The sequence below is a fragment of the Scleropages formosus genome, chromosome 3, assembly GCF_900964775.1.
Source record: "Scleropages formosus chromosome 3, fSclFor1.1, whole genome shotgun sequence".
Lineage (NCBI taxonomy): Eukaryota > Metazoa > Chordata > Actinopteri > Osteoglossiformes > Osteoglossidae > Scleropages > Scleropages formosus.
Window position 1 is genome coordinate 2,764,857 of NC_041808.1, and position 27,638 is coordinate 2,792,494.

General features: G+C 49.9%; 1 protein-coding gene across 6 annotated transcripts; it reads right to left on the minus strand.

Moving 5' to 3' along the window:
- Window positions 1–1,044: 1,044 nt before the first annotated feature.
- On the minus strand, window positions 1,045–25,990 carry LOC108924814 (LIM domain-binding protein 1). 6 transcript variants are annotated; one of them, XM_029250471.1, is made up of 11 exons: window positions 25,555–25,983; window positions 5,344–5,446; window positions 4,294–4,338; window positions 3,736–3,811; window positions 3,525–3,627; window positions 3,268–3,440; window positions 2,876–2,998; window positions 2,633–2,716; window positions 2,000–2,123; window positions 1,764–1,906; window positions 1,045–1,534 (listed from the first exon to the last, which is right to left on the minus strand). In XM_029250471.1, exons 1-11 carry the CDS (start codon window positions 25,580–25,582, stop codon window positions 1,304–1,306), a joined length of 1,233 nt encoding a protein of 410 aa, XP_029106304.1. In that variant the 5' UTR covers window positions 25,583–25,983; the 3' UTR covers window positions 1,045–1,303. The 6 variants fall into 6 exon arrangements, with proteins under 6 accessions (XP_029106304.1, XP_029106301.1, XP_029106302.1 ...); XM_029250470.1 differs by having other exon boundaries at window positions 1,304–1,534; window positions 1,758–1,906; XM_029250468.1 differs by having other exon boundaries at window positions 1,758–2,123; window positions 25,555–25,990.
- Between the last annotated feature and the right edge of the window lie 1,648 nt (window positions 25,991–27,638).

Sequence of the window (27,638 nt, forward strand, 5' to 3'; positions counted from 1 at the left end):
CCCACCAAGACCCACGCCAGCTCAGCTTGAACGTCGTGTTCACGCCATCACAGCGATGCTGCAAAAATGTACTCAGTGCTCCAGAAACTTCTGCCTAGCATCAAGGCCAAACCACTCAACCCCGAATTTAGTAAGCAGCAGTAACAGTCATAATACACATGTTGCTCAGGGTTAAAAAGTTACACATCTATATAGAATATCCATTTCTTTGCAGTAACAACTTTTAGGCCCTTTTTGACGTTTTAAAATGAAGAAACACACATTAAAAGTGAAAATCTGAAATTCAGGAGAAAAAAGCGGTGATACAATGAATGGCAGACTAGAGGTTTTCTTCTGATGAGAAATTGTCATAAAAATATAAAATAAAAACACTTCTGCACAGCTTTGTGTGACAGTATGGAATCGGTGGCATTCCAGAGGTGTGCTCAGCCCCAGGACCTCAGAGCTTCCTCACCGGGTGGCGCTACTGAGACAGATGTTCAGGGCGTCCAATGAAGCTCCTGTCTGTCCCTCCCCTGGACTTTGATGAATAACTAGTCACAGACTGGGATGGAAAAGAACACCTTGTACTTGTAGTGAAATCTTTCTTACTGACATAAGGAGGAGCGAAGATGCCATGTCGTCCTGGAGACCCTGCAGTCACGGAGGGTCACAACTCAAATGGACAGTCCAGTGTGTGAGCTCACACCAACCAGGCCATACAAAATAAACATATTTGAGAATTTGAAAAATTAAACAATAAAAAAGGCTTTTCAACCTCTCCCCCACACAGAAACACCACTGCTGTTGCTGTTCTCTCAGGATTGTTCAACAAACACATCGACGGGGTCTTGACAGTGGGACGAACCTCTGCAAGGACGTGACTTTGGAATAAGAACGTGACACAACCAGCCTTGGATGATCGGAAAGTCGAAAAACGCACCTTCCAGAGCCACGCGTGCACAGCGACACACACACACACACACAGACTTCAGAAACGAGAATACAGACCATCCAATTCCTTCACAAGCAAAGCTGCAAGCTGAGGAATCTATCTTTAAAAAAAAAAAAAAAAAATCTGTATTTGGGGATACACAGGGGTATATTGCTGCAGAAATCAAACAAAAATAGCTTGACCCTCGAGTCCAAACCTCAGCAAAGCCCAGACGCTGCTCTCAGAGAGGTCAGAAGGCCGGGGCTGAGCACTACACTGTGAGCCATTTGTCCCCATGTGACCCCATACCCCGACCCCTCTCTCTGGCCCAGCTTCCTCTCCATCCCCCTCCCCTGCCCCATCCCATCCCGTCCCGTCCAGCAGTCCGGCTCACTGGGACGCCTGCGACGTGGGGTTGTCGTTCTTGCTCTCCTGGCTGGATGGGGCCTTGTTGTTCCAGGGGCTGTTGGCCCCCAGCGCAGGCGAGTTGTTGAAGCTGTCCTCGTCATCGATGCCGTTGGCTGCATCAAATTGCGTGTTCTCCAGCCGGGTGATCAGCCTCTCATCCTCGTCGCCAAACTCTCCGCCCATTAGAGTGGGCTCCCCCACCACCATCACGTCCTGCGAGGAGGGCACAGGAAGTGGAGCAAACATTACTCCCATAAAGGATGAGGGGGCAGTGCAGATTTACAGCCCCCAGACACAGAACATTTCAAACTTTGCCAGATAATGTAAAATTTTACCTTAGTGTACCTCAGATCCAACCCCTCCAAGCTCCACCCCCATCGCACCCCTGTCCCACCCCAGCCCTGCCCCAACAGGAAACAGGAGATCAGATGCTTACAGGTACCTGGCTGGAGAGGGCAAAGCTGCCTGCTGGGCTCTTCTTCTTGCTGTTACTGTTGCTGTTGCTCCCCCCTCCGGCACTCATGGTGCTCCCCCCGGACATCTTCCTTTTCCTGCGCTTGTTGGGCGCCTGCCTTGCCGGCTCCGCTGGCGGGTGGGAAGGGGGCCAAGTCAGACTGCATTCAGGACAGCGAAGAGAATCGTGGCCCTTCGGCGCCCGGCAAAGGTGGGCTCGCTCACCTGGGGGGGCCACCATGCGCTGCCACTTCTGGAACAGGCAGGTTTTGAGACAGTCCCGGGGGCTGAGGCTGTACGTCTTGTGTCGGGACATTAGCTCCTGCATGGGCTCTAGGATTACACAGAGCTGGGGAAGGCATGAAACATACAATGTTACCACTTGCCACTTGGGCGGCACGGTGGCAGAGCAAGTAACACTACTGTCTCACAGCCCCTGGGTGGTGCAAGAGGACGTGGGTTCGATCCCCACTTAGTCTGTGTGGAGTTTACATGTTCTCCCCATGTCTGCGTGAGTTTCCTCCGGGTGCTCCGGTTTCCTCCCAGAGTCCAAAGACATGCTGTTCAGGTTCCCCCATAGTGTGCGAGTGACAGAGAGAGTGTGTGTGTTACACTGATGTATGGATGAGTGAGCCATCGTAAGTAGCGTATCTAGCAGTGTAAGTCACCGCGGTGAATAAGGTGTGTGGGCTGATAACACTACATACAGTTCATTGGAAGTCGCTTCGGAGAAAAGCGTCTGCTAAATAAATAAATGTAATGGTTGGCTCATGATTTTTCCTGCCATTTGCTGAATGCTGTTTAGACGCCACAGCTATGCTCAACTCAAGGGGCTCACAACAGAGATGGAAAACTCACTCGGAGGTAGTTAAGCGTGGAGTTGGAGAGGCCGCATCTCGTGATGTTTTTCGACAGCTGATCCAGCATCTGAGGGTCTTGGGCCTGGAAAAGGAGCATGCTGCAGTTTAGCTGTGCCTATCAATAAAGGACCGTGCGTGCAAACTAAAAGCATTTGTTTGGAGGTAAGAGGCAGGGGGAATCGATGCCTCTGCTAAATTCATACATTTTCTTCACTGGGTGTGGTCAGAGGCGGGGACTCACATGCATGGCCAGGATGCTACGCGGAATGAGCTCGCGGTGCTGACGGATGCTGAAGTGCCACGTCTTAATTCTCATCATGTCGTCGAACATGAATTCCAGGTAAAGTCGGCCCTCCACGCACACCTGAGGGAGCCAGGCACAGCAGGGGCACAACACAGGATGCCTGTTAGGGTAAATTGAGCTCGAAAGCCTAGACTGCCACAATTTCACATTGCAGTCAATTTCTTCCAGTCATTTTGTGGGAAGCCATCGTGTTACGAAATTTTCCTTTGAAATTCACATTCGCGCATGAAGTCACGTAGTACTGCGATTAACTTTGCAGTGCAGTTTGGTCATAATATCCGTGCTCAGAGCCTCAGGTCTTTGTCGTAGATGCGAATCCGGGACAGTACCTGCGTGAACATGGGCTTGCCGTTCTGCGTCACCATGGTGCACTGGTCACAGTCGAGGGAAACAAAGTTGTTGTGGAAAGACTCCTTGGGGTGCTTCAAGACGTAGTACAACTCAGTGGCTCCCCCTTCGAAGATGCTTCGGAAGTACCGCGGGATCAAGGTCCGACCAATAGCTGCGGCAGGTAAAACGCTCCAGTCACGCGGCTGTTTAGAGGGAAGAGTCAGCCGGGATAAATCTACGCATGCGGCTCACTTACTGTATCGCTTTGGGCCGTCCTCCAGGCAGAACGTAATAGTTAACATGGCGTCGTCTTCAAAAAACTCTGTGGTAAACGCATCCCACCACAGGTTGTCGCACTCCTGTCGGGGGAACCAGCGGCAAGATGAGTTTCTGTATGAGGAGGCGTCCTTAAAGCAAGCATGACCACACTCTCGAGGTGGCGTGAGGCTTTGTGCACAGACCCTCACCTCTGTCCAATTCTGTAGCCGCTTGTTGAGCTCAAATATCCTGTAGTCTGTCTGATTCCCATACGGTGTGTGCCTTCTGTGGGGAAGGAGAATAGAGCGTTTCAGAGTGAAGGGAAGGACCAACATAACTTTCCGTGAAACTCTGCCTACGACTGAACAGCTTGAAAATTCAAAGGCAAAGTGTTAGGCTGAGCAAAGAAGATAACAGTCCATTTGCTCCCAGCCGGTCGGCCGTTAAGGGAGAAAATATGCGAGTGCTGGCTCATCGTTACCAGTTTTCGAAAAGGCAAGATTACATCAGTTTCGTAGACTATTTAAAAATGCATCACACAATTCCAACAGGAGCGGAGCATAATTTCTGTCCCCAGAACTAGCAGTCTGATTAGACAAACTTGCCTGCCCTCTCATGGGATATTTCACAAGCTCACTTTTCAGTGCATGACAGTAGATGCTGAAAAATTTAAAGAGATCCTACTACTTTTGACCTGCCTTATAACACAGACAGGACACACTGGGTAAATTCTGGTTCTGTGAACACGTCACACACCCCATCCTTACCCTATGCCAGGCTCCAGGTACGTAGGAGGGTACATCGGTGTTGGACTACAAAAGAAAAGTATCAGCATTAGGGAGCAACAATTTACTAGCACTTCCTGTCTCTGATTCCCATAAGCCACTGGGGCCATTGAGCAATTTTCAATTTTCCTCGTTCCTCATCCAGTCCAGGTTTTTCTTTGCATCTCGACTTGCTGGACAAACCTTTCAAACCACTTTAAAACCTCAGCCCAGGCCTCTTTGCATTTTATCTCCGATGTGAATTATCCACTGATGAGAGCGTTGCTGACTTGGAGGGAGCTGTCGAATCGGAGGGAAGACAACAAACAGTCCTGGAGAAAAACGTTCACGGTGGTGTCTTGGATGTTAACCACATTAGGGCGTTGTGCAGGATTTTCACCGACAGGTTACAGTACTACCGTTATTGACGATGTGTCGGTGACTATTATGCATAGCATCACTTCTTGCACATATAAATCCCCGTTGTGCATCTCCTCAGAGGTATTAACCATCACTGCAATGCCACTTTCTTTTACTTCCAGTTGGTTGATCCATGCCTGGGGCACAAATCAATGATGTGGGGAGCAGTGGGGGGGGGGGTCACTTCTCTCATGCTCCTGGACACACACTAAACTTTTCTCATAAGGTTCCTTTGGATCAGACACAGATATTTGGCCTCAGTAATTTTTGTACCTTTGCATGTTCTGGAAAATGAGTTTTTCCAAAGATGCACGACAGGAGAACACAACTCATGGTCCTTGAGTGGTGAGTCCAGTAGGTTCTCCTGGTCACCTTACACAACTGAGCTCAATGAGGGAATTATATTTCATTTAAAGACAACTTGAATCAGGGGGCTCAACGACCAATGAGAACAAAATTATCCTTCGCGCAGCCTTACAAAACCCCAACATTTCAACTTGACCTAGGATATACAATGTTAGGATTCTGCTTAATATATCAGCTAATATTATTTTACATTTCTATGGCAACAATGTGCCAATGTCCCCCCCATCCACCATCCCAGTTCCCATCTGAGAGTCCACCTCCACTCACCCTACGTCTCTGTCCAGCATGGTGCTTGGGTGGAAGGGGGGGAAGGCGCTACCGTTCGGGGGCTCCTTTGGGGAGTACAGCTTGAAGGACTTTGAGGAACAGCCTACGAAGGGAGGGAGGGAAGGAGAATAGAGAAGAAACATTACTCAGGAGCACCTGGAGAACCATAACTGTTACAATTAATGGTGATTCAGAGACAGAACAAATATAGCCATTTACTCCGGAGGTCACTCTGGCACTCTTATCACCATATAAAAGATACACACTCATGCGTACTAATTACTCCCTGTGTTTCCAACGACACAGAATTTACATATTGACCTCACAAGCTGCTCTGTACAGCTCAGGGTAAACTCAGTTCAGTGAATGGAAGGTAAACCTGCTCCACTTAGCATCGTGGGTATCCTTCAGCACAGCAGCAGGGCAATCAAGCAGAAAAAGCGCAGAAATTAAGGAGACCCTTCAAGTCAAACACAAGAGCAGCAAATGTTTTCCCTTAGTATCTGTGGCATCCTCGGAGGAGGCACGTCAACCGAGGGGAAGGTGGAGGAAAAAAAAATAAAGAAAAAAACCAGACTGCACACTGTGTAGCTCTGTTGTGATCCATCCCCACCCCCACTGACTGTAAACATAGAGGCGGCCATAAAAACAAGTCTCTCTTCCCTTGTCTCTCTCCCTCGCACACAGTCTCTGCCCAACCCCCTGACCAGGTCTTTCGTGTGTGTGTGTTTACTGCCTTGGCACACCCTTCAGCCAGTAGGGGCACATCAGCAGCCACTGTGGGCAGGGCTACCTTGTTCCGGTCCGCTGCGCATCACAGGGGTCCAAAGCCCACTTAACGAACCTCGTCTGAGACACAGCCGTTCTCCCCCCACCGCGACTGCCACCTCTGCTGGGAATGCACAGGGGACAACGGAGGCTCCGCCCCCACACTCCCTCCAATTAAGCGGCTCACTCATAAAAAGGCATCAAGTCGAGCCAGGGTCGTGACCCCTGACAGCGCAAACGGCTCCATCTAATTATGGCGATCAACGCATTTCAAAGGGTGCATTTGATTGATGCTTAGCGGGACTGAACCGGATCTGTGCTGCGCGAGTCATATTGTGACAGACAGCTGCGGCAGCCACGAGAAACGCAAATAAATGAGTCTGCCGTTCGTGTGCAGGAAGGACCTTTACGCTAATTAAGCCAACCAGGTCATACATGGAGAAGTCATTAGGCCCTTTCCAACCAGGACTCCATGCTTGATCTAATCAATGATGGCAGACAGTAATAATCAATGCCACTATCTCAGAATGAGCAACACCTTTACTAAAGTACAGCCAAACAGCACAGCACATGTTATTTCTGATCTTAACTGTACATCTAAACTGCTTCTTCTTGCTGAGTTTTGTAAAAGATCACAGAAATTATGCACCATAAAATACACTGACACTGTACTATTAATTACAAACCACATCCTCAAAAAAAAAAAAAAAAAACCACATGCGACACAACACAAAATATTTCCGCTGCTCAGTGGCCATCAGACATATGGTTTAAAAAAAAAAATCCCGAAGAGCAGTTACATTATGTGCAAACTACATGGAAAAGCACTCATTATCAGTTAGCACCATTTTGTACTTAAGTTACTTTTACACCATATTATTTATACTTGCTTTACCGTTCTACCTTAGACAGATCCTCACTGAAGAAATAACGATTATGGTACCTTGTCACAAAATGCTGAGAACATCCTGCATCCTGTTTGTTTTTTTCCCCTGCTCCGATGGGAGGCCCTACAAAAATGACCACCAGAAGCAGCACTGAGAGAAAAGTATGTGTGCTCCATAAAACCAAACACGGGAATATTCGCTGCCCACTACGCCCTCCACAAAGGCTGGGTATCGGGCTTCGGCAGAGCCGCACTGCAATTACGCTAACCGACTTACAAGAACATTTGATCCATTTAGCCGAAACACGTGACCACGGGGAAAATGGAATATGTTAAGTGCACAACAACACTGTGGACTGGAAGCTGATCTGTTTTACCACGCTTCCAGTGATACTAGCACTTAATGTGAACGCCGACGTACCGAAAGACGGTGAGATTGGGATCGATGTCAGCCAGCACAACAGTAAAACACTGTTAGCTGGGACATGAACTTCAAAATATCCCTCATTTACTACCCATCCATTCACGCAACCAAAAAATCATTTGTTTACAGAAGCAATTCCTTATTCAATAAGCAAAGAGCAGTCAGGAAAATATGCCTAGTACTCAAACACCAGAAGGAAAGTTGCTGGTTTTACAGAATGTCTGTGCAAAGACACACTTCCACTGCATAAATCATGTCGCCGATGACATTTAAATCTAAGGAAAAGAAAAAAAGAACCATGATCTGTGGGCCTCCTGAAGACGAGATACTTGTCTCATCGCAATATACTGAGAAACACATTTTTAATGGCAGAAAAGTAACAGAAGGTCCTGAATTCTGACTTCCCTTTGTGTGAAGATCAAATTAAACTCAAAGCAGATCACTTAACAGTTCAGATGCGCCACACTGCTACTACTGGCAGAAGAAATATTCGAACTGCAGACGCAACGTGAAAGAACACCTGTGGAAAAGTGCCGCTGCTGATTGTGCCGGCTTTTCGAGGGCTGAGTTTTAGGTGAGCCACTATTAAAACCGCTCCAACACATGTTGAGGTTCAGATAGGAGAAAAAATAAATAAATAAAAACAGAGTCCCACACTGATCTTTCCGCAACACTGGCCATACTTCTTTGTTTCCAAGAAGTGAGCCTAAATAAGTCCCCCTATCTGACAGAGGAAATACTCAAGATTTGTACAGAAGTGTCCCGGTGTAATAACAACTGAGAAAAACATTTCTCCATTTACCCTTCTGCTGAACAAGACAAAAAGCTCTAAACTTTTTACAATGCATTTATTTATGACCATACTTACTGCATGTGGTGTAATAACAGATCAGGGCCACGGTGCAAATGCAGTTCATTCGCTGAAGCTGGGGTTTCTTAAGGGCATACTTTACCCTGGTTAACACTGCTCAGCATGGTAACCCACAAACTGCAGAAGTGATCATATGTGTTGTAGGCTTCAGGCCCAAGAGGGACCTGCTGTTGTGTCCACTGAGGTACCTGAATGGCTTCATGAAAAATGGCCAGAACAATAGTAATGTGGGATAGTGACTTTGCTAAGACTGCTGGCTATACTTTATGATAACTGTTTTGTGCCATACCTGGCATTGCTGTCATATTCAGTGTTTACAACTGAACCTTTCTGCAGGGTCCAACTTCAGGACTCCACCCAGGCAGGCCACAACTTACAAATGATTGTCCATAACCATCATGTGACCTGCTACTCCAGGAACTAAATAATGGAACAAAGGGCATCTTTGCGAATCTGAGAACACCTGTGGGCTCATTACCAAAAACACGAGTTTACAAACAGACACACAGGAAACGAGAACCCCATCAGGAGATGTCGCTCATTAAACATTCATTCCAAAGACTCCTTCCATTAAAAATTCACCGTACACACAAGGCTGATGCAACATAGAGCCCAGCATCAGGGATCTATTTTCACAGCCCATAAATGATATAGGAATGTTTACTGTGCATGACTGCAAGTATTCAGAAATAAAAGAATAACCTATGCATCCCAAATCAGCCTCTTCCTGGACACTGCAAGTCCATTTACTCTCAGCAGCCCCCAGGCACAGATTTAAAGGAGGAACTCCACTTCCTCTCAACTCAACTCCTCCATCTTGCCTGCTAGATCAACTGTGATCATAGGAGTAACATTGCCCTAATATGAGTCATATTCCAGTTATATTCTAACAAGTATGCATCCAAAATATTTAACAAGCACAGTCAACTTGGAGGGAAAAAATATCTGAAACCTACTGTATAGGACCCAATCAATCCCTTGTAAAAGATCTGCACTCTTTCACCTCTGATCCTTGACGGTTCCCCTTACAAAGGGTTCAAAACCAATGACTGCCAGTTCTTGGTTTTGGTCCAAATAGAGTGGAACAAAATTCCTCTTCCTTCCCTCATTCAAGAAGGGTCTCAACTCCATCTCTTTCAGAGCCATTTCTCTTCTGACATCTACTTAAATGAGTCCAGTACCATTTGCTATTTGAATGTTGCTTCTTTAGGCAGCCACTTGAGGGATGCGAACCAGCAACACGGTGGTACTGGACAAAGCTGTGCTAAGCCCACGCGAGCGTGTGTCTAAAGCTCTTCGGCTGTTGACTAAGCACTTCTCATAACTCAGTTTTACTTCCATTTGGAGAGAGGAATTCTGTCACAAAGAATTTTCTAATGTTTTTAACAAGTTTATTCAAGTACTTTTCAAGCAGAAACTGATGAGCACTAGTGTTACACATATATACAGACACAGGAGAGCTATGCAGAATTACCTTACGTCAAACACTACACTACAGGCATGGCAGCCAAATTGAATCATGTTACACAGAGGCATAGAACTTGGCCAACAAATCGGCATCGTGAACCCCCCCACCGCCCGAGGGAAAGGACCACCGAAACGTAACCAGCTTACAGGTCGCCAAAGTGCTGGGTCAAGAGATTGTGACAATAGGGTTACAGAACAATACAAGAAAATCAAGCGAGGACATAGACGTTGCAGGGAAGCCTCAAATGGTCACAGGAGGCGTTTCCTACAAGAAGTTTTAAGTGAATATTTACACATGGCCCTGCAAATTTCGCTGGGCCGGAATGGATTATTTTATTCAGGCCACGAGCAACTTCCACTCATGCATTTGATGCCAAAACAATGACAACTGTCATTGCACCGACAAGGTGTTGGACACGATAATTTCGGTGGCAAAACACACATAGGTGCGCACACACCCTGTAGATTTAGGCAGATTCTGAGTTCCGCAGCATAAAACGGAGCACCCGGGAAAAGGTACGCTTTATGATCTCGGAAAGGTGGAAATTTCACATCATTTCCAATAAATTCTGACCACGTGTCAAAGGTGCAGCATCACGGAGGCCTGAAGAAACAGCTCATCGCCCATCAATACTCATTTGTTTAGTAAACAAAACATCCCACAGAAAAGGACGTTCATAGACTGACTACCTTTGAGTAAACAGTGTCTTCAGGTCAGTGAAAAGGGCTTAAAAATGTGTGTAAAACAAATGCAAAAGTTTCTTATACAAGGAATTCCTTATTTGATCGGTGAGTCGTCACATACACTTGTTTCCGCTGCTCGGTTACACTTCGGAGATGTAAACAAATGTTTTTTGATTATTTAAAAAAAGGATTTTTACTATGAGAGGATGATATGTACTGAAGCACTTTCCAATTATATACCTACAATTACACATTCTCGGAATTAAAAGACCTCGAACAAAAATACATCACGATGCGATGATGATGATGTAGATGCAGTGACTGAGAGCCTCATAATAAACTTTATAATAAAGTTGAAATAATTTATTTCTCACTACCCCAGGTAAGACGAATTATGTGCCAATTTGAATACTTAAAAGTTAATGTGCCTGGATGTCCGGCCCGGACACGGCGACCCCCCCCGCGTCCGCAGCTCGCAGACTCACTCAGCCTCCGGGGACCGCCGTGCTGGCCGAGGGGTTAGCCGAGGAGCTAGCGGGGACGAGAGGTCCTCGCAGGACACTGCTAGCCTAAAGACATAACATCAGCACGGCGGGAAGAGTGTGTCAAAGTACCGTCACAGAAGTGTTAAAAACCCCACGGCCCGGCTCACGCTGCGCCCCAGACTCTCTCCTCTGCCCGCTGTTAGCCGTTAGCTGCTCCGGGCTGCCCGGGTCGCTAGGCCCGACACGGCCCCACTCGGTCCTTCTGCCCCCAGCACCGTGGGCACCGTACATCCACCAGCCTGATCCGCAGATCACACGGCCCGCGCTCACAATGAGTCTGCAGCGGAAGAACGTCGCTAAAGCACCGCCACGAACGCGTTTCCAGTGCCTGCTAACTCACTCGGCTAGCTGGCTAGCCTAGCGGCCGTACCTGAGAGAAGTCCCGCTGGGAGGGAAGGGAGGGAGAGCGAGCGAGCGAGCGAGGGTGTGCGTGCGCGTGCAGTGAGTGAGGGGCGCGCGAGGCCGCTCCCGCTCCCCTGTTCAATCCCGCTCCCTGCTCCGCGCGCTGCCTACGGTAGCCGACGGCGCGTGGAACCCCCCCTGCTTCGGCGCGAAAGCGCGTTTCAGAGCGCAGAAGGGGAAGCGCGATGCTTTCCCTTCAAAGGAGGCCTGGTCCGGTGGAAAAGGGCCGGCGTAGGCGAAGGTTCGCTCCCCGAAGAGCCCTTTGTTCCTGGACAGACATGAACAATAGCTGTAGGCCCTCCTCTCTCTCCGGTCCGAGCCCCCCCCTGCAGGAAACAGCCGCTCCGAGTCCCCTCCGCCGCTGTTCCCGCAGCGCGTCACCCTCCCTCCACAACGTCAGGAGCAGCCACTCACCCTCCCACGCAATGCCATGCGTCTAAAAATACATGAAAGTGTTAAACATTGACACGTGTGCTGTTTGTACACAATAACAGCTGCCTTTATACATTTACATGTAGCAGACGCTTTTCTCCAAAGTGACATACAGAAAATGCAATGTGTACTGTACTTTCTGTACTCTACAATACACATGTGCAATGTGTTTATATTATAGTTACAGCACCCTAATTACAGAAATAACAGTGCACCCTTGTACAGTTGGATCGCAAGTTACTGAGCTGCCGACCTCCCCCCAAAAAAATCCTGTACAGGAGCAGGAGCGCGTTCTATGTGCTGACAAGGCAAGGTGCGAAATGCAAGTCACCGGGGATTACATATTGATTTTAAATTACACACGCAGACAGCTTCATTAGCCTCCTTGGGGCGAGCTGCTTACAGACACTGAAATACTAAGATCATCCTCTTGTATTGTCACCGGTCGCATTTGTCAGTTTTTCAGCCAATTTCAGTATTCATCAAATACTTACTGCACGAGACAAGGACTTCAACAACACAATTAAATACGGTATTTACTTTCTTTTTTTTAAATGTGGCTCAGAACACCTCGGACGCTCTACAACAAGGATTACGGTAAACGCGCCGCTGAGGCTCCTCCCCTCGGGCCCCGCGTTCGTTCTCAGGAGAGGTCCGTCGCTGTTCCGTTAAATGGACGCCCCCCTCGCTACGGGCGCGCTGTGTTTGTCAATTAACATACTGGGCCTGTTGAGCTATAATACACAGTATTTATTGTCATATGAAGTACTCATTACGTTACTTAATCAAATATGTGTACAGATTTAAAAGGGTGAAACGTCCAGAACAGTTTCCCAAAGGTTAACTTCCTCAGCAAACACAAATACAACACAGTGTTCCAGGTTCAAGTAAAAATGTTCTGTTACGTTCTTGTGAATAATAAGAATTCATGTCTGGACTTCGGGATGCATGCAATATTTGTGAGAAGACAACCCCACAGTGAGGTTTAAGCTCCATCCTGTGTCTGCTGTTGTCATGGCAACAGTCAATGGTGCGGCCTAAGCGGGTGGTAAAAGTCACCCATTCTAATTGTGCGCGGAGGTTAATCCGTCTCAAAGCCTGGATTCAGAGCGGCGGACGCTCAAATACCGGCCCGACAAGTCTTACTTTTCCAACACATGCTCAATCTTGGTGAACCAGCAGATCAGCCGCAGGCGGTCGCTGAACTTCACCCGGCATACGAGTATTCGAGATAATCTTATTATTTAAAACTACCGGCGATGTTCAAGAATGCGGCTCCCGTACGGTTTTTCTCGGAAGTGCAACTACTGCATCTCATTGACATCAGTCCTTTGAGCTGGAGCTGCAGAGCAGAAGGTTGGTAATGGGAACGCAGCCCTCCACCAGGTGTGGCTAAAAGCAGCTGTGAGCCCTTGTGCATTTGTTAATGGCCACAGGTCACTGTTGACTCTGAGGTTCAACGGTTCGAAATCGTTGCTCTCCGCGTCTTCCTCGATATTGTGTCACAGGCCGTGCGGCGCGTGCCGCTCCATGAGCTCCTCTTATCTCGGGCTTTGTAATCAGAAATGAACAGCCTGGCGCTTTGAGCAGAAACAAAGGCTCGACACCATGGGAATCAGAAGTCAAATTCGCCGCCGTTTATCGCCAAAATCCTAAAAAAGAGCGCCGACAAAAGAGGCCGCCCCCGACATCTCGCCGCCAACCGAAGCGGCGCTTTGCAAGGTGCTAATAATTTATTCCATTCACCGCGCCTTTTTCATTGCGGAGCTGGTCTTTGATGAAAAGGGCGAGCGTCGACTGTCGCGCCGTGCCGCTGAACGAGAACAAAACCAGCAAGTTGCTGCCGTGTGAGGAAACACAGAGCTTGGGGTTGACGGGAAAAGGGGCGCCGACATGGGAAATGTGGGGAAGCCATCGGAGAAGGGGGAAAGAGACTCCTTCTTCACAGTGCTGGACCCACCTTTTCATCTAGGATCCTACATGCACTGCAAGTGGGTACATTACCCCACCAGGTAGCTCCACCTTTCCCTTGGCCTGCTATTGTGCTTATTATTTTTATTTATTCTAACACTACCAGGATGGGGGTGCGGTGGCGCGGTGGGTTGGTCCAGGTCCTGCTCTTCAGTGGGTCTGGGGCTCGAGTCCCGCTTGGGGTGCCTTGCAACGGGCTGGCGTCCCGTCCTAGGTGTGTCCCCTCCCCCTCTGGCCTTACGCCCTGTGTGCCGGGTTAGGCTCCGGTTCCCCGTGCCCTGTCTGGGGCAAGCAGGTTGGGGTGGGCCTTGCTCAGGGTTGCTCCATCCAACACTACTAGGACTAACATCAGTCGTTACTAGCTGGTAGCCAGAGCTTCAGAAACGGCACAAGTGCACCTTTATTCAATACCGACGAGCATCCAACAACTATAATCGATGTGATTTCTTGTGTACGCAGTTGTGGTCTACACTTGGAGGCGAGAAAAATCTCTATTTTTGTCTTATTATGCTTTTATTTCTTATTATTATACTTTTATTGGGACGTAATGAATTACGAGAGAAGGGATTTAAGAGCTGTTGGTGCGCACCGACACCCTGGTCTTGTTCTTTACTCGGCTCCCATATTTACAGTGTGTCGTAGATACTCCTGCCAGGGGACTCAGAAGAGCCGTCTTCCTCTTACTGTCCCAAATCTCCTCCGTGAGAGAGAAAAAGAGCCGGTCCACTGTGCCACTGTGTTCCCATTACAAAAACACTGTTGTTGCTTCCCATTCTGCGGAGCTGACTGGGTTGTCGGCATCTGAATTTAAATTTAGTCATTTAGCAGACTTTTTTCTGTGAAGCAACGTACAACTCAGAGTAAACAAAAGTTAACAGAAGCGCGTTTCCCCAACAGGTGCAGATTCAGACATGTGATTCTCACTTTGTTCAACACCACCACTGTACATTACATATACATGGAACTGATGACAAGCACCTTGCCTGCTCCGTGTCACATTCAGTTTCTGGACCTTTTGACAAGTGGACCAACTCTGAATCCCACTTAAGTTCATTAACTGGGGACTTTGAGCTGGTGGGCAGTCCAGCCTTGGGCAGGAGATGGGAACTGCAGGATGGACAGCTCTCAAGGAGCTGCCCCTGACCTAAGGGAATAATGAGGGCCAGCTGCACCCAGTCAAGAGTAATAAGGAAGACTAAGAAGGCAGCTGGCCTAAGGATATAGGAGAAATGTTTTGGGAAGAACTTTTGGGCTGGGGCGAGAAGAGGGTGTTTTTTCTTTGTTTACTTTGTTGTTCTTTTTTGCCCAAAAAGTGCCTCACAAACAGCTACAGGGACCAACTTACATTTGCATTTATTCATTAAGCAGATGCTTTTCTCCAAAGCAACTTCCAATGAACTCTATGTAGTGTTACCAGCCCACACACCTTATTCACCGCGGTGACTTACACTGCTAGATACACTACTTACACTAGGTCCTTCATCCATACATCAGTGGAACACACACATTCCCTCTGTCACTCACACACTACGGGGGAACCTGAACAGCAGGTTGTTGGACTTAATTCTATTTACACGTGAACACGTTATGTCACACTGCACATAGTGGCCTCCCATAAGCATTAGCTCCTACACCAACACCGGGCCGGATGTGGGGGACAGGTCTTTTAAAAGCACTTCCCGTCCCACTTCAGCCTGCTCTCTCTCTTCTGGGTCCCGTTGACATCACTCCTCGCTCCATCTCATTTCACCGAGTCCTCTAACTGACTCCTGAAAGACCTCAGAGCGATGAAAGCTTTTGAGTCGTACGAGACGGAACGCAGAGCACGAGGCCTCCTTGGGGTACCAGTCGCCTCGGTGCGCCACCGCAGGGACAGCTGCTCTGAGACAGAGCACCACCTGCATAGGACAAGGGGCGCGTCCCCATCGGAAATAAGAAATAAGAAAAACAGTTTTTGGAAAACAGCTGCGCACTTTGACTTCGCTCGGTGTGACTGGCAGTGCTTCTTCACAACTGGAGTAAATTATAGAGTACACGGGAGGCGCGCACGTGAGATGTGTCGCGCGGCAGATCAGAGCTCAGGCCTCGCCAAGCAGGCGCACCGAGCCCCTTTCAAGTCGAGGGGCGCTCTCTGTCATCCCGGCACAGAGCGGCAGAAGCTCTGATGTCAAAGCTGTCGGCGACGTTCCCACTCGCCGAGTAGCGTGTTCCGCTCAGTCCGAGAGCTGCCAGTCCATTGCCAGCACCCATCAGCCATGGCCTCGAAACACCTTGGCGCCCACATACTTCTGATCTCGATTTTTCCTTTGAACATTTTTCATTTCGCTCTTCAGTAAGAGAAGGGCCCTGGGAGACACGGAGGACTAATTGCGTGTCTTATTAACGAGACGCCGAGAAGGACTTGCGTGCCCATCAGATTGCTGCCTGACGGCATGAGTGCGAACCCATTTAAAGGTTGAAATGTCACACACACTCATGCACGCACACACACATATCGGTACCGTTGCAGCACCGAAGGGAACTGCCACACACTCTTACAGCGACGTTAAAACCGGAGCAGCTTCCACTGTGCCAACAATTAGTTTCATCGTCACTTCTGAGCAAGAGGAAGAAATGTGTGGTCCATGGCAGAGAACTTCATGAGTGCGCAGCACTGTGTACAGTGCTACGCAAAACACTGTACAAAACACAGTCCACAGTATGGTACACAGCGGTACTTATACAGGCAGTCCCTGGGTTACGAACGTCCAACTTACGTACCACCCCTAGTTAAGAAGAACCCCCCGTACAGCCTACTATACTAGAAATTCAAGTTACATACAATGGTTCGTATTTGGCTTTAATTTGTTTGTTTTTACCTCCGTAACCATGGCACCAAAGCGTAAATGTGATGCATCCAAGAAAAGGAAAATGATCATGACTGAAACTAAAGTGGAAATAATAAAGTGATGGGGAAAAGGTGAAACGCCGACAAATACTGGAAAAGAGAACATTAAAGTGTTTTTAATGTTTTCATACCTACACACACGCACACACACATTCTGTCGCTCTTCTCCTCCTTCGTTACATTTATTATTATTGTTACTATCATGGGGGGGGGCGGTGGCGCGGTGGCGCGGTGGGTTGGTCCAGGTCCTGCTCTCCAGTGGGTCTGGGGTTCGAGTCCCACTTGGGGTGCCTTGCGACGGACTGGCGTCCCGTCCTGGGTGTGTCCCCTCCCCCTCTGGCCTTACGCCCTGTGTTGCCGGGTAGGCTCCGGCTCCCCGCGACCCCGTATGGGACAAGCGGTTCAGAAAATGTGTGTGTGTTACTATCGTTACATTGTACTTCTATTATTATTACTGTATCATTATGTTAAAGATGTTTTAGTGTATCCAAAAGAGTTTCTTTAATGTTTTTTATGCATAGAAAAGTACACTATATACTAAATACTAAGACAAACATTTGACTAACTGACATTAGATACGAACCATACCAAACTGTTCCGACTTACGTATAAATCCGACTTAAAGACAGACTCAGGAACAGAACTCGTTTGTAATCCGGGGACTGCCTGTAAGTATCAGACGACGAACCTACCCATTTAACTACTTGAGACCTTTAAAATAAAGCTTCCTTTGTCCCTCTCGGTCATAACTATAGGCTACTCTGATAAATACAGGGGGTGGACAAAGTAAGGGAAACAGCATGTTGTCAGCACAAATGGGTTTAGCTTTGAAAAACCTAAATCAGTACAAACAGAGCCGCTAAAGGGGGTCTGACCGTGATGTGTGAGTTTTCAAGGAAGCATGACGGAGACAAACACTAACAGCGTCCAAAGAGGACTAATAATGCGTTGTTCACAAAACCTGTAAAATTATTCACGTATCAAGTGGAACCGTCTCAGAAATACAGGCAGTATAATGGTTGATGTGGACAAACTGCACTGGCAAAGAGGACCAGCGGTCGCCACTGAACACTCTAACTAGAGGGACAGAGGGACGCTTCACAGGACAGTTGTAAATGCCCCAAAAGTCCAGCCTCAAAAATTACCGCAGGATCGAACAAGCACCTCTGTGAACCGTTGTCTACAAAACTGTACGTGCAGAGCTTCACAAAGTGGGAATTTAGAGCAGGGCTGGTATCGAAGGCCACAAAGACGCACAGCTTGGCATAAGAAGCTGAGCAGTAGGAACGCCACGGTTGAGCCGGGTTCTAAGAAAAACCAACGTAAGGCCCGTGGAATTAATGAATGAACTTGGGAAGATGGCCTTTTTTTAAGCGATATTTTTAGAGCTGTATGACCACCCTTATTCTCCACTGTAATCCTTTGTCTTTTAGCTGTATTATATACTAATATTCATTTGCATTTTGATTGTCTTTTGATTACATTTACATGTATTCATTTAGCGGATGCTTTTCTCCAAAGCGATGTACATCTCATAAAAAATACAATGTGTTCATTACATTAGCAGAAAGAGACACTTAGATGCAGACGCATGATTCTGAAGTGCTGTTAGTTTGTTACTTTCCACCATATGAACCAATGTTCATCACGCGAGTGGATGCGTAGAACTTTATCCGAATATCGACGATTCCTGATCATCTTCCTAGTAATTCTTTTTTTTGAGATACATATAAGCATTTACGTTACATTACAGGAGTAGCTGTGTACAGGTTTATCTAGACATGATCATAAAGTTCTGGTGCATGAACATTTACACCTTACGTGAACTGGGCGAAGTGAGTCTGGAAGAGGTGAGCTTTCAGACCCTTTTTAAATGTGGACAGAGATTCAGCAGTTCTGAGTGAGGTCATTCCACCACGACGGAGCCAGAACCGAGAACCTCCGTGCATGGGACCACCAAGCAGGCAGATGTGGAAGAGCGAAGCAGTCTGATTATGTCCCTATATTGCTGCACTGCATACAGCACAATAATTACATTTATTTATTTCACTTACACCTTCCTCCAAAGCCACTTACTGTGTTAAGATACAATTATTTACCCATCTCTACAGCAGGGGAATTTTACTGGAGCAATTGAGGGTAAGTCCCTTACTCAAGGGTACTACAGTTGGGATTCAAACCTGTGACCTCAGGGTCCAACTGCAGCAGCTCGAACCACTACGCTACCAGCTGTCCCGCTTAAACGCACTGAAACACACAGCTGAAGATGGGACTCTCCTGGGTGTTCATGGGATGGAGACAGTGCCAAACAATCCAGACTAAAACGACACACGCAGTGATGGTCCTTTCGAACATCCAGTCTTATAAAACCACACATGACCACATAGTGACATATTCTCCTGAAAACGTGAACAAGCCTTAATAGAGTTTATGACATACAGTACTTGCAGGTGAAAAATAATTTCTGCATAAATACACACTGGCAGTTGGTGTTTTGCATGCAGGCTTATCTCAGCGTCAGCAAGCCGCGTGCCCCACGTTTATCAGACAGCTCCACACGAGCGTCACCCTCAGCAGCCACGTGAAAGGGGAACTCAATGAGCCAAATGGTGTTTCAGTGACCGTAGCCCTTGTCTATGGAGCACAGTCAGGATGTTTCATGGTCTCTCTCTCTTTATAACTGTGACCGTTTGACCCCACCCAGCCAAACCCGTGTCCAGCCATGAACAGAGTGTTGGAGCCACGTGGTTCTTCCCAGATCCCAAACACAAATGAACAGATAGAGAGAGAGAGAGAGAGAGAGAGAGAGAGAGAGAGAGAGAGAGAGAGAGAGAGAGAACGCCCACCTGCGGTCTCGAACTGATCACCCATGACCGTGGTTGTGTGTTGTGACCCAGAGGTAAGCGGCTCCGCCCTGTGACCGCGCCGGCTGCGCCTCTGAGCTGTTGGTGTCGTGTCGCGAGAAATATCTCCTCTGCACCCACACTGGGGTAGCGGGTTTTACAGGTGGGGAGGGTAGTGGGGGGCGTTAACGCTCTGCCCCCCACCAATCAACTACCCGGCCTTTCAAACTAAACAGGAAACCACAAATAATCTGCGAAGGACCTGATAACGCGCTCACCCAACCCCCCCGAGTCTTGTTTGGGACTTTTGACACACACACACACACACACACACACACACACACACACACACACACACACACACACACACACACACTAGTGTGCGTTGGTTCAAGTCCGGGGAGGATCCTCACTACAGCCTTCACTACCCACGCGATTCAACTCGGATCAGCGCAGCTGCACACACACCCCCAGGGTGCACCCTGCATAACATCCTGCACTTCCAGTATAGGCTCCAGACCTCCACGACCCTGACTTGTACGAGTGATTATTGACAACAGATGCGAAGTGTCTTCAGAAAAACCGTGTGGTGTATTTAGATTTTTTTTTTCCTGTGGTGTACGTGACCTCCCGGGGTGTCTGGCAGAGGCGTGACGCCATCTCAGCAGGACGCGACCCAGAGCGAGACTCGTTCCCGTGACACTCGGTCACTCGGTCTTGTTTACAGCGGCCCCCTGTGGCCTTTTCCCACCTCCGGTCATAATTCATAGAATGTGGCAGATATTCGCTGTCACGCACCGCTGTCTCCCTGGCGAGCGGGAGCCCTTATGTAGGCCAGCTGGCGACCTCACATCCCACCGCGCTCGCTGACCCATTTACACGACTCACTTCTCCGTCCCCCGCAGGGGCCACCGAGGTAAAACTGCAATCCCACCACGTTCATGGTTAGCCGGGCCCTTGGTTGACATGGAAACAAGGGGCAGAGATGGGGTAGGGTAAGGCGGGGGTGTCGATTAGTGTGTGGGGGAGGTATCTGCACCTCAATTAAGTTGACAGGCCCTCACCTAGAAGCACAGGCCCCGCCCCCCAGGACCCTCCCCCCTGGCACCGCCCCCTCCTCAACCGCTCACCTCCTCCCCACTGTGCCATTGTCACTTCAGGGTCTCGCAACATCTGACTGAATCAAAGCATTTAAACCCCTTAAGCAGACGGTGGGGTCAGGACCTGTCAGACATGTGGCGCTGACCGTTGACCGCGGTCCCCCGCCAAAGCAGCTCCTCCACGTTCTCCTTCAGCCGACGCATACGTTTCGCTCCGCCTTTTATTTCCCATTTCTTTGCACGGCACTCAGGAGCGTGGTGGAAAACCACGGTAAGGTGTCGGACTGCAGGAGCAGGAGGTGTACGGAACACACGCGTCGTGGTTTCACACCTGAGCAGGGTGCAACAGATAAAGGGTGCGAGAGAACCAGAGCGAGATGAAACGGAAACAAAGTAAATACAAAGTGTCGCGACTATTTATTTTATTTATTTATTTACTGAGAAAGGTAAATACAGTAGTGGTAAGGGGGCCTGAACAGTTTCAATAATTCTTCCCAGAATCCTCAGTGCTTCGTAGCTGCTGTCCTATTTGTCCCCTGGAGTGCTGAGCGCCCCCTTGTGGTCACACAAAGAAGCATCGTTATATTCTTTTTCTCCTTTTAATCTTCCTTGAACCCACACACACACAAACACGTTGTCTTAAACCGCTTGTTCCAGGCGGGGTCACGGCGCACTGGAGCCTAACCCGGCAACGCAGGGTGCAAGGCTGGAGGGGAGGGGACACACCCTGGACGGGATGTCATTCCGTCACAAGGCACCTCAAGCGGGACTCGAGCTCCAGACCCGCCAGGGAACAGGACCTGGCCAAGTCCACTGTGTCACCGCACCCCCCTTCCTTGAATCTTTAACCATTATTTATTAGTCTCCGTAAACAAATACAACTTGCTGTGTTTGTATGCCAAGCTACTTACACTGATTTACCTATTTATACAACTGGGTAAAATGGGTAATTTTTACTGTGCCATTTCAAAGCAGGTACCCCTTGATCAAGGGTGCTACAGCACAAGGTGAGATTCAGACCTGTAACCTTTTGGGTGTGAAGGCAGCAGCTCTGACCACTCTACCACCTGCTGTCCCTTACGACATGCTGCAGGAGCCCTTTTTGGGACTTGAACCCATACTGTACAGTTATCAGTTTAAAACCCTGAGTAGCAGTTCAGGAACTGGGCCAGTCTGGGTCAGTGGAGAGGGAGTGATGCTGGAAGCTCTGCTACAAACTCAGGAGTGTGTTTCCGCAAGGCGAACAAGCGATGCTCCCCGATCACCCAGGGAGGGGGGAGACGGCGCTGTGGCTTCTCCGCGAGGTGAGAGTGGTGAGACCGCAAGGCTGCCACGGTTCACACCTGGGTGCCGAGGCCTGATTGGCCAGGAAACCGCCGAGAGACGTCAAGGGGGTTGGGGGGGTGGGGTTGTGCTGATTTTGTTCCGCTCCTCCTCTGCCTCCCATCCCTAAACCCCCCCCCGGGAGCCCCCCCCCCCATCTGTTTTGGAGAAACAACCGGAGCGGCGACCCATTTATGCAGATTAATATTTTGCACTGACAGTTCAGGTAGCGAGTGTCGTACCTGTAACTGTCTGGGAATACCAGTGTGCCTCGTACTGCCTTAGTATTATAAATCTATATTTCAGTTCTGTAAGGAAAGAGAGCCACACTTCACCGTGTCCTCAGGGACTGGAACCCACGGCCACGTGGGCCCACAACCCACTCCATAACCTCTCCTAACGACTGCGATGCACCTCGTCTCGGTGATGGCGCCCCATCGAAAGGGGTCGAACCCGGGCCTGGAACCCGTACACTATCTGGGGGAATTACTCGGTGCGGGCCTTTGTGCAGCAGTTCTCTCAGTGATCAGAGGGGGGCGCCGTGTGACTTTCTGCGCGTGTGTGTGTGCGTGTGTGCGTGTGTGTGTGTGCGTGTGTGTGTGTGTGTGTGTGAGAGAGGGAGAGACTGAGGGAAACAGCATGTTGGCGAAAGAAAGGGAAAGAGAGTGTGTGCGCACATCAGCGCGGGGGGCTGGGGAGGTGCGGGGTGCAGGAGGGGGGGCCCACAGGTAGGGGGCGCTAAAGCTCAGTCGTTCTATTTTTACAGGTTGGTCTCAACAAAGGAACACATCCCTCCGCCCTCAGGTTTTAGGACGTTTTCACAATCCCCCCTAATTACGTTCATGCTGGCGGAGCAGAACACACACACACGCGCACACACACACACACACAGCAGGCAACGCAGCGCGCTCCCGCCCCCACAAAGCACACGGAAAGTGCACAGTCGTTCAGCAGCCCAGAATGATGTCATGCGCACATGTAAGAGGCACATGTGTTGAGCAACGTTTGAGCGCGCACACAGACAGTCTCACACACACACACACGCACACACGTACGCACGCACACACACTGAAGTGTGGGCTGCATGGGAAAGGGGGAGGATCCCTGCCTCCGAGAGAACGCAGGAATGTAAACAAACCCGACTTCAAACAGGGCCCATGGCACGGGGGGCAGCGCACACGCAGAGCGCACGGCTCGGCCCCGGACACGCAGCGCGGGGCTGGACACGCGCTCGGAAAAACAGACTCATCGGGCCGTCGGGAGCACAGGCCAGCCCATGGGACGGACACACGCACACTGAATGGATCCAGGTTTTGCAGAAGCAAGGGCCCACACACACCAAACACATAAATGCAGAAACAATAACCTGCTGGTGAGGGGGGTGTGGGGGGGCACCAGAGCTCCTCTCTCTCTCTCTCTCTCTCTTTCTCTCTCTCCCTCTCTCCCTCCCTCCCTTCCCGCCTCCTTCACGCTCTCTCGCTCCCTCCCCACTTCTCTCCCTCCTCATATTTGCTGCTCTGAAAAAAGAAAGAAAAAGGGGGAAAAAAAAACACAACAATCATGGAGGACACATGTCTGGAAATTTCCATGACCACGTCCATAAAATATGTGCCCTCCAGTGCGTAATCGGTTCGATTTTAAACAACAGCGATCCCCCCCACCCACCCACCCACCCCCAAGATGCCGGCCCCTTGGTTGGCCGCCCTGCGCGAGATGAATATCAAGCCGCCAAGCATCTCGAACCCTTTCCACCAGTCCATACTTGCTGTGGGGGGGTTGGGGGGGGGGGGGTGGTGCCTCGAAGAGGGATTCACCCAATGGGCTGCCAAGTCGCACAGACGAGCAGGAGGAAAACAGGCAGAAGAAGAGAGTCATCGCTGAGTCTCTGCATCGCTCTTCAGTGTATTAATGCATTAATTCATTAATTATGTCACTTTTCTCCAAGGTCACTTCCAGTGTTGGGTTTGTGCACCGAGCTCCTTACACTGATTTACCCCTTTATACGGCACACTCATGTTTACCGTATCCATCCAGGCTAGGTACCTTGATTAACGCAACTACAGCAGGAGGTGGGATTTGAACCCGGGACTTCCAAGCGGAAGGTGTTGGCTCCAACCACTGCGCCCCCTGCTGATCCTCATGTGATCCTGCATGTTGCTCATGATGCTTTTTGTTCATTTAGTTGGTTCTCCCAGCTGCGAGTTTTTGGGACACGGTGACAGTGACAGTGTCCAACAGGTCCCTCTGGTCCAGCCACTGTCCCTCCTCCTGTATGGGCGTGAGCTGCACCAGTACATCGCAGGTTCACGAGGCCCAGCTGTTCGCTGTGCTCGCACCCTGTGCCGGAGCGCCCCTCCGAAATGATCCAACACCAAAAGCGAGAGCAGAGCAAAACCTCAGAGCTGCAGTACTGGGGGGATCCCAGCAGATGGCGTGGTGGCTAGGGACTCATCCTTGTAATTAAAGGATCCAGATTTGAATCCTCCTTGATCAGAGTACAAACCTGAACTGATACGGTAAAAATGACCCTGCTGTCAAATGGGTCAATAAGTGTAGTAGCTCGGTGTACAGCCCCAACGCTTTAAGTCACCTTGGAAAAACATGAATTAATAACAATAATAATAATAATAATAATAACAATAACAAAAGGAGGGGTTTCCTGAGATAAGAAGACACTCCTGCTGAGCTCAGATGGAGAATGCTGAAGAAGGCTCATGAGAAGCGCTCTTAAAATGAAACCCCCCAGGGTGTTTTTTACTTGTTGGTAAAATCATAGTAAAAACTCGGCCAGGGATAGTTATCCTGTAGAGCGCTCTCGACACCTGTACAACGAGGGACTCTGGAGAAGTGCATTATGGGAGATGACCTGGACTTGTCACAGAGGGGTTCCACCATGCGTTGCTCACACCTCCGCTCCTCCCGTTGGACCAACAGGGGGTCCGAACGACGCCAAGCGGAAGAATGATGTCGAAGCGAATCCCGTTGCCGTAGCGTCCCCCAGAGGCCGCACAAACAAAGCTCTAGAAGGTAGTATTATGAGGTGTTACAGCGGAGACGACTTGTGCTCGCACCCATACGTGCACACAGCAGCGCGACCGGTCCACGCCGTGGGATGTGATGCGTCCCTTCCAGCGGGAGGCGCTGTTCCCTACAGCCGTTCCCGCCAACCCTCATCCAGCTGTGCCGTCGGGCAGGCGATAGCCACCGCGGTCGCCGTGGCGACAGCCCACCACCCCCAAAACTTCTGCCCGGGGGGAAAGTACCACAGCTGCACCAGGGTTCCGGAGTGCCGCCGCCTCCTGTCCCTCACCTCACCTGCGCCCTCCCCATTGCCCCCGGCACCGACAGCATCGGTCACGCGAACTTTAACCATCTCCATCCCTGCCACCTCCCTTTGTCCACTTCCACGAAAATACAGGCAGGAATAATCATAACGGTGACCCCCCCCATCCCCAGGAGAGATGTGAGACAGGAGTATCTGCACCCAGGCCCCCCCACCCCCCCAATGTCAGCAATGCCAGCAATGCCAGCAATGCCAGCAAAGTGATAGAGCGACGCAGGTCCCCCACAGCCCCCCGTGGCCCCCCCACGGCCCTGGCGACACTCACCGGGGCACGCGCAGCCTCCCACCGACATCTTCTCACATGTTGGTCGCCGCGCCGAGATAAATGGCTGCACTGGGTCGACGCTCGGCTCGCATGGGCTCCTCCTGGACGGCGGCGGGGACGCGGGAGCGGGGCGGGGGGTGGGGGTGGGGGGGGGCGCGACGGAAGGAGAGAGACGAACCGACGGGGGAGGCGGGGGGGAGGCCAAGAATAAAACAAAGAAAGGGGAGCTCTCGGAGAAGCAGGAAGAGCGGAATTAGACCGGAGCGCGGTTAGCTGTGCCTCTCGCTCATTAGCATGCAAATTGGCTCGGCGGTGGGAGGAGAGAAACACGAGAGTGACGGAGGATCGACGACAAGGGGGTGGAGGGAGGGAGTTAGGCTGAGCGGGCGAGAGACAGAGAGAGAGAGAGAGAGGGAGAGAGAGAGAGGAGGGAGGGAACATAAGGGGAAGCTGTCAAAGTGACCTGTGAGACAGATTTCGGAGAATAACAGCCATGTGATGGAGGCCTTTTTTTCTTTTTTAAAGATGTACAGGCTGTTTTTCAGGCCTGCAAGAGCGAGTGCGTGCGTGTGCGCGTGTGTGTCGGCCTGGGAAAGGGGGGCCATGACGTCGATCGTGCTGGAGCCTGTCGCATGGCTCGGCCCTCCGGAGAAGAGCTCGTCGCTGCTGCACTGCTTCCCGCATGACTGCACACCCCCTGGTACACACACACACGCACACACTCAGCCCCCACCTTCCCGACTCTCTCGTTTCAGCCACCTCTCCCTCCCTCCGTCGCTGCCTCTCTCTTGCTCTCTCTCCACTGCGACCGTGCCACAGAGGGAGCGGTCCAGTTCTCTTGGGGTGAGCTGACACCCCCAGGGGTGTCCAGAGGGAGGGCAACTGGACCGGACCGCAGTGTTTTGAATGACAGACGGGTACAAACCGCCAGGGGAGTGGGGGTCATGGCCTCTTCCTTACCCACATTCTGTGACCCTGAACTTTGGTCACTGTCTACCCCAGAGACCCCCCAGGTCTCAACCTCATACCCAACAGGCCATTCTCCTGATCACCCACTGGGTCATTCGCTGCCTGCCCCCTCCATTTCTGGGGTCACATGTGTCTATTGCGCTGTTTGTCCCCTGGTGTCCATTCCCTGGGCTCCATGCTCCCCGCTCCACACATACATACCTTATGTTTTAGATGAGGGTCCCTGGCTGCTGTACTGGGGTGAAACTCCTGATGGAAAAGTTTCTTTATAAGAAATTATGAAAAATTCCAGCTTCCTCAGTCTGTGATGCCTCTGAGCACAGAGAGCAGTGTGTGTGTGTGTGTGTGTGTGTGTGTGTGTGTGTGTGTGTGTGTGTGTGTGCATGCACGTGGTGGGGTTCTGGAAGGGTCTTTGAAAATGTTTAATGCAACATGATAGAGTGAGAGTTTCCCATACTCTATTTTTTACTTTAATGTTTTATTTATTTTTCATTCATTCATTCATTCATGCATTCATTCATTCATTATTTGTTACAAAAGAGTGCTGTTCATAAAATTGTTCAGCCATTGCTTTGGGATGAAAAACTGTACTGAACAAGAGGCGGGTCCGAGACTCTTTCTCTGCTGTGCTGCAATCAGCCGGGAGCCCCAGGAAATGTGTTTCACTGCTGACTGCACAATCGGGTCTCTCATGCACACACACACACACACACACACACACACACACACACACACACACACACACACACACACACATACACACACACAGCTGTGTCCTCTAGGGCCTCTCTACACTCGGATAAGTCCATGTATTCTACTGACTGTTGTAAACAGCAGTGCCATTACACTTGAGGGTCCGGTCCTGGTCATTTTCCTCGAGTGGTTGAGTGGAGCTTAGCTGGTCGGCATCTGCTGGGGGGAGGGGGTCAGGGGTCAACAAGAAGGGTAAGGAGGTGACTGGGTGAAGGGTGTCAGGGTATGGGTAGTGGGGGGTGGGGGGCTCTTAGACTTGTGGGGATTTCTGGGTGTCTCCGGGAGGACACCCAAAACACATGCTTTGGACTGTGGTAGGAAACCAGAGTGCCTGGAGGAAACCCAAGTGAACACAGGCAGAA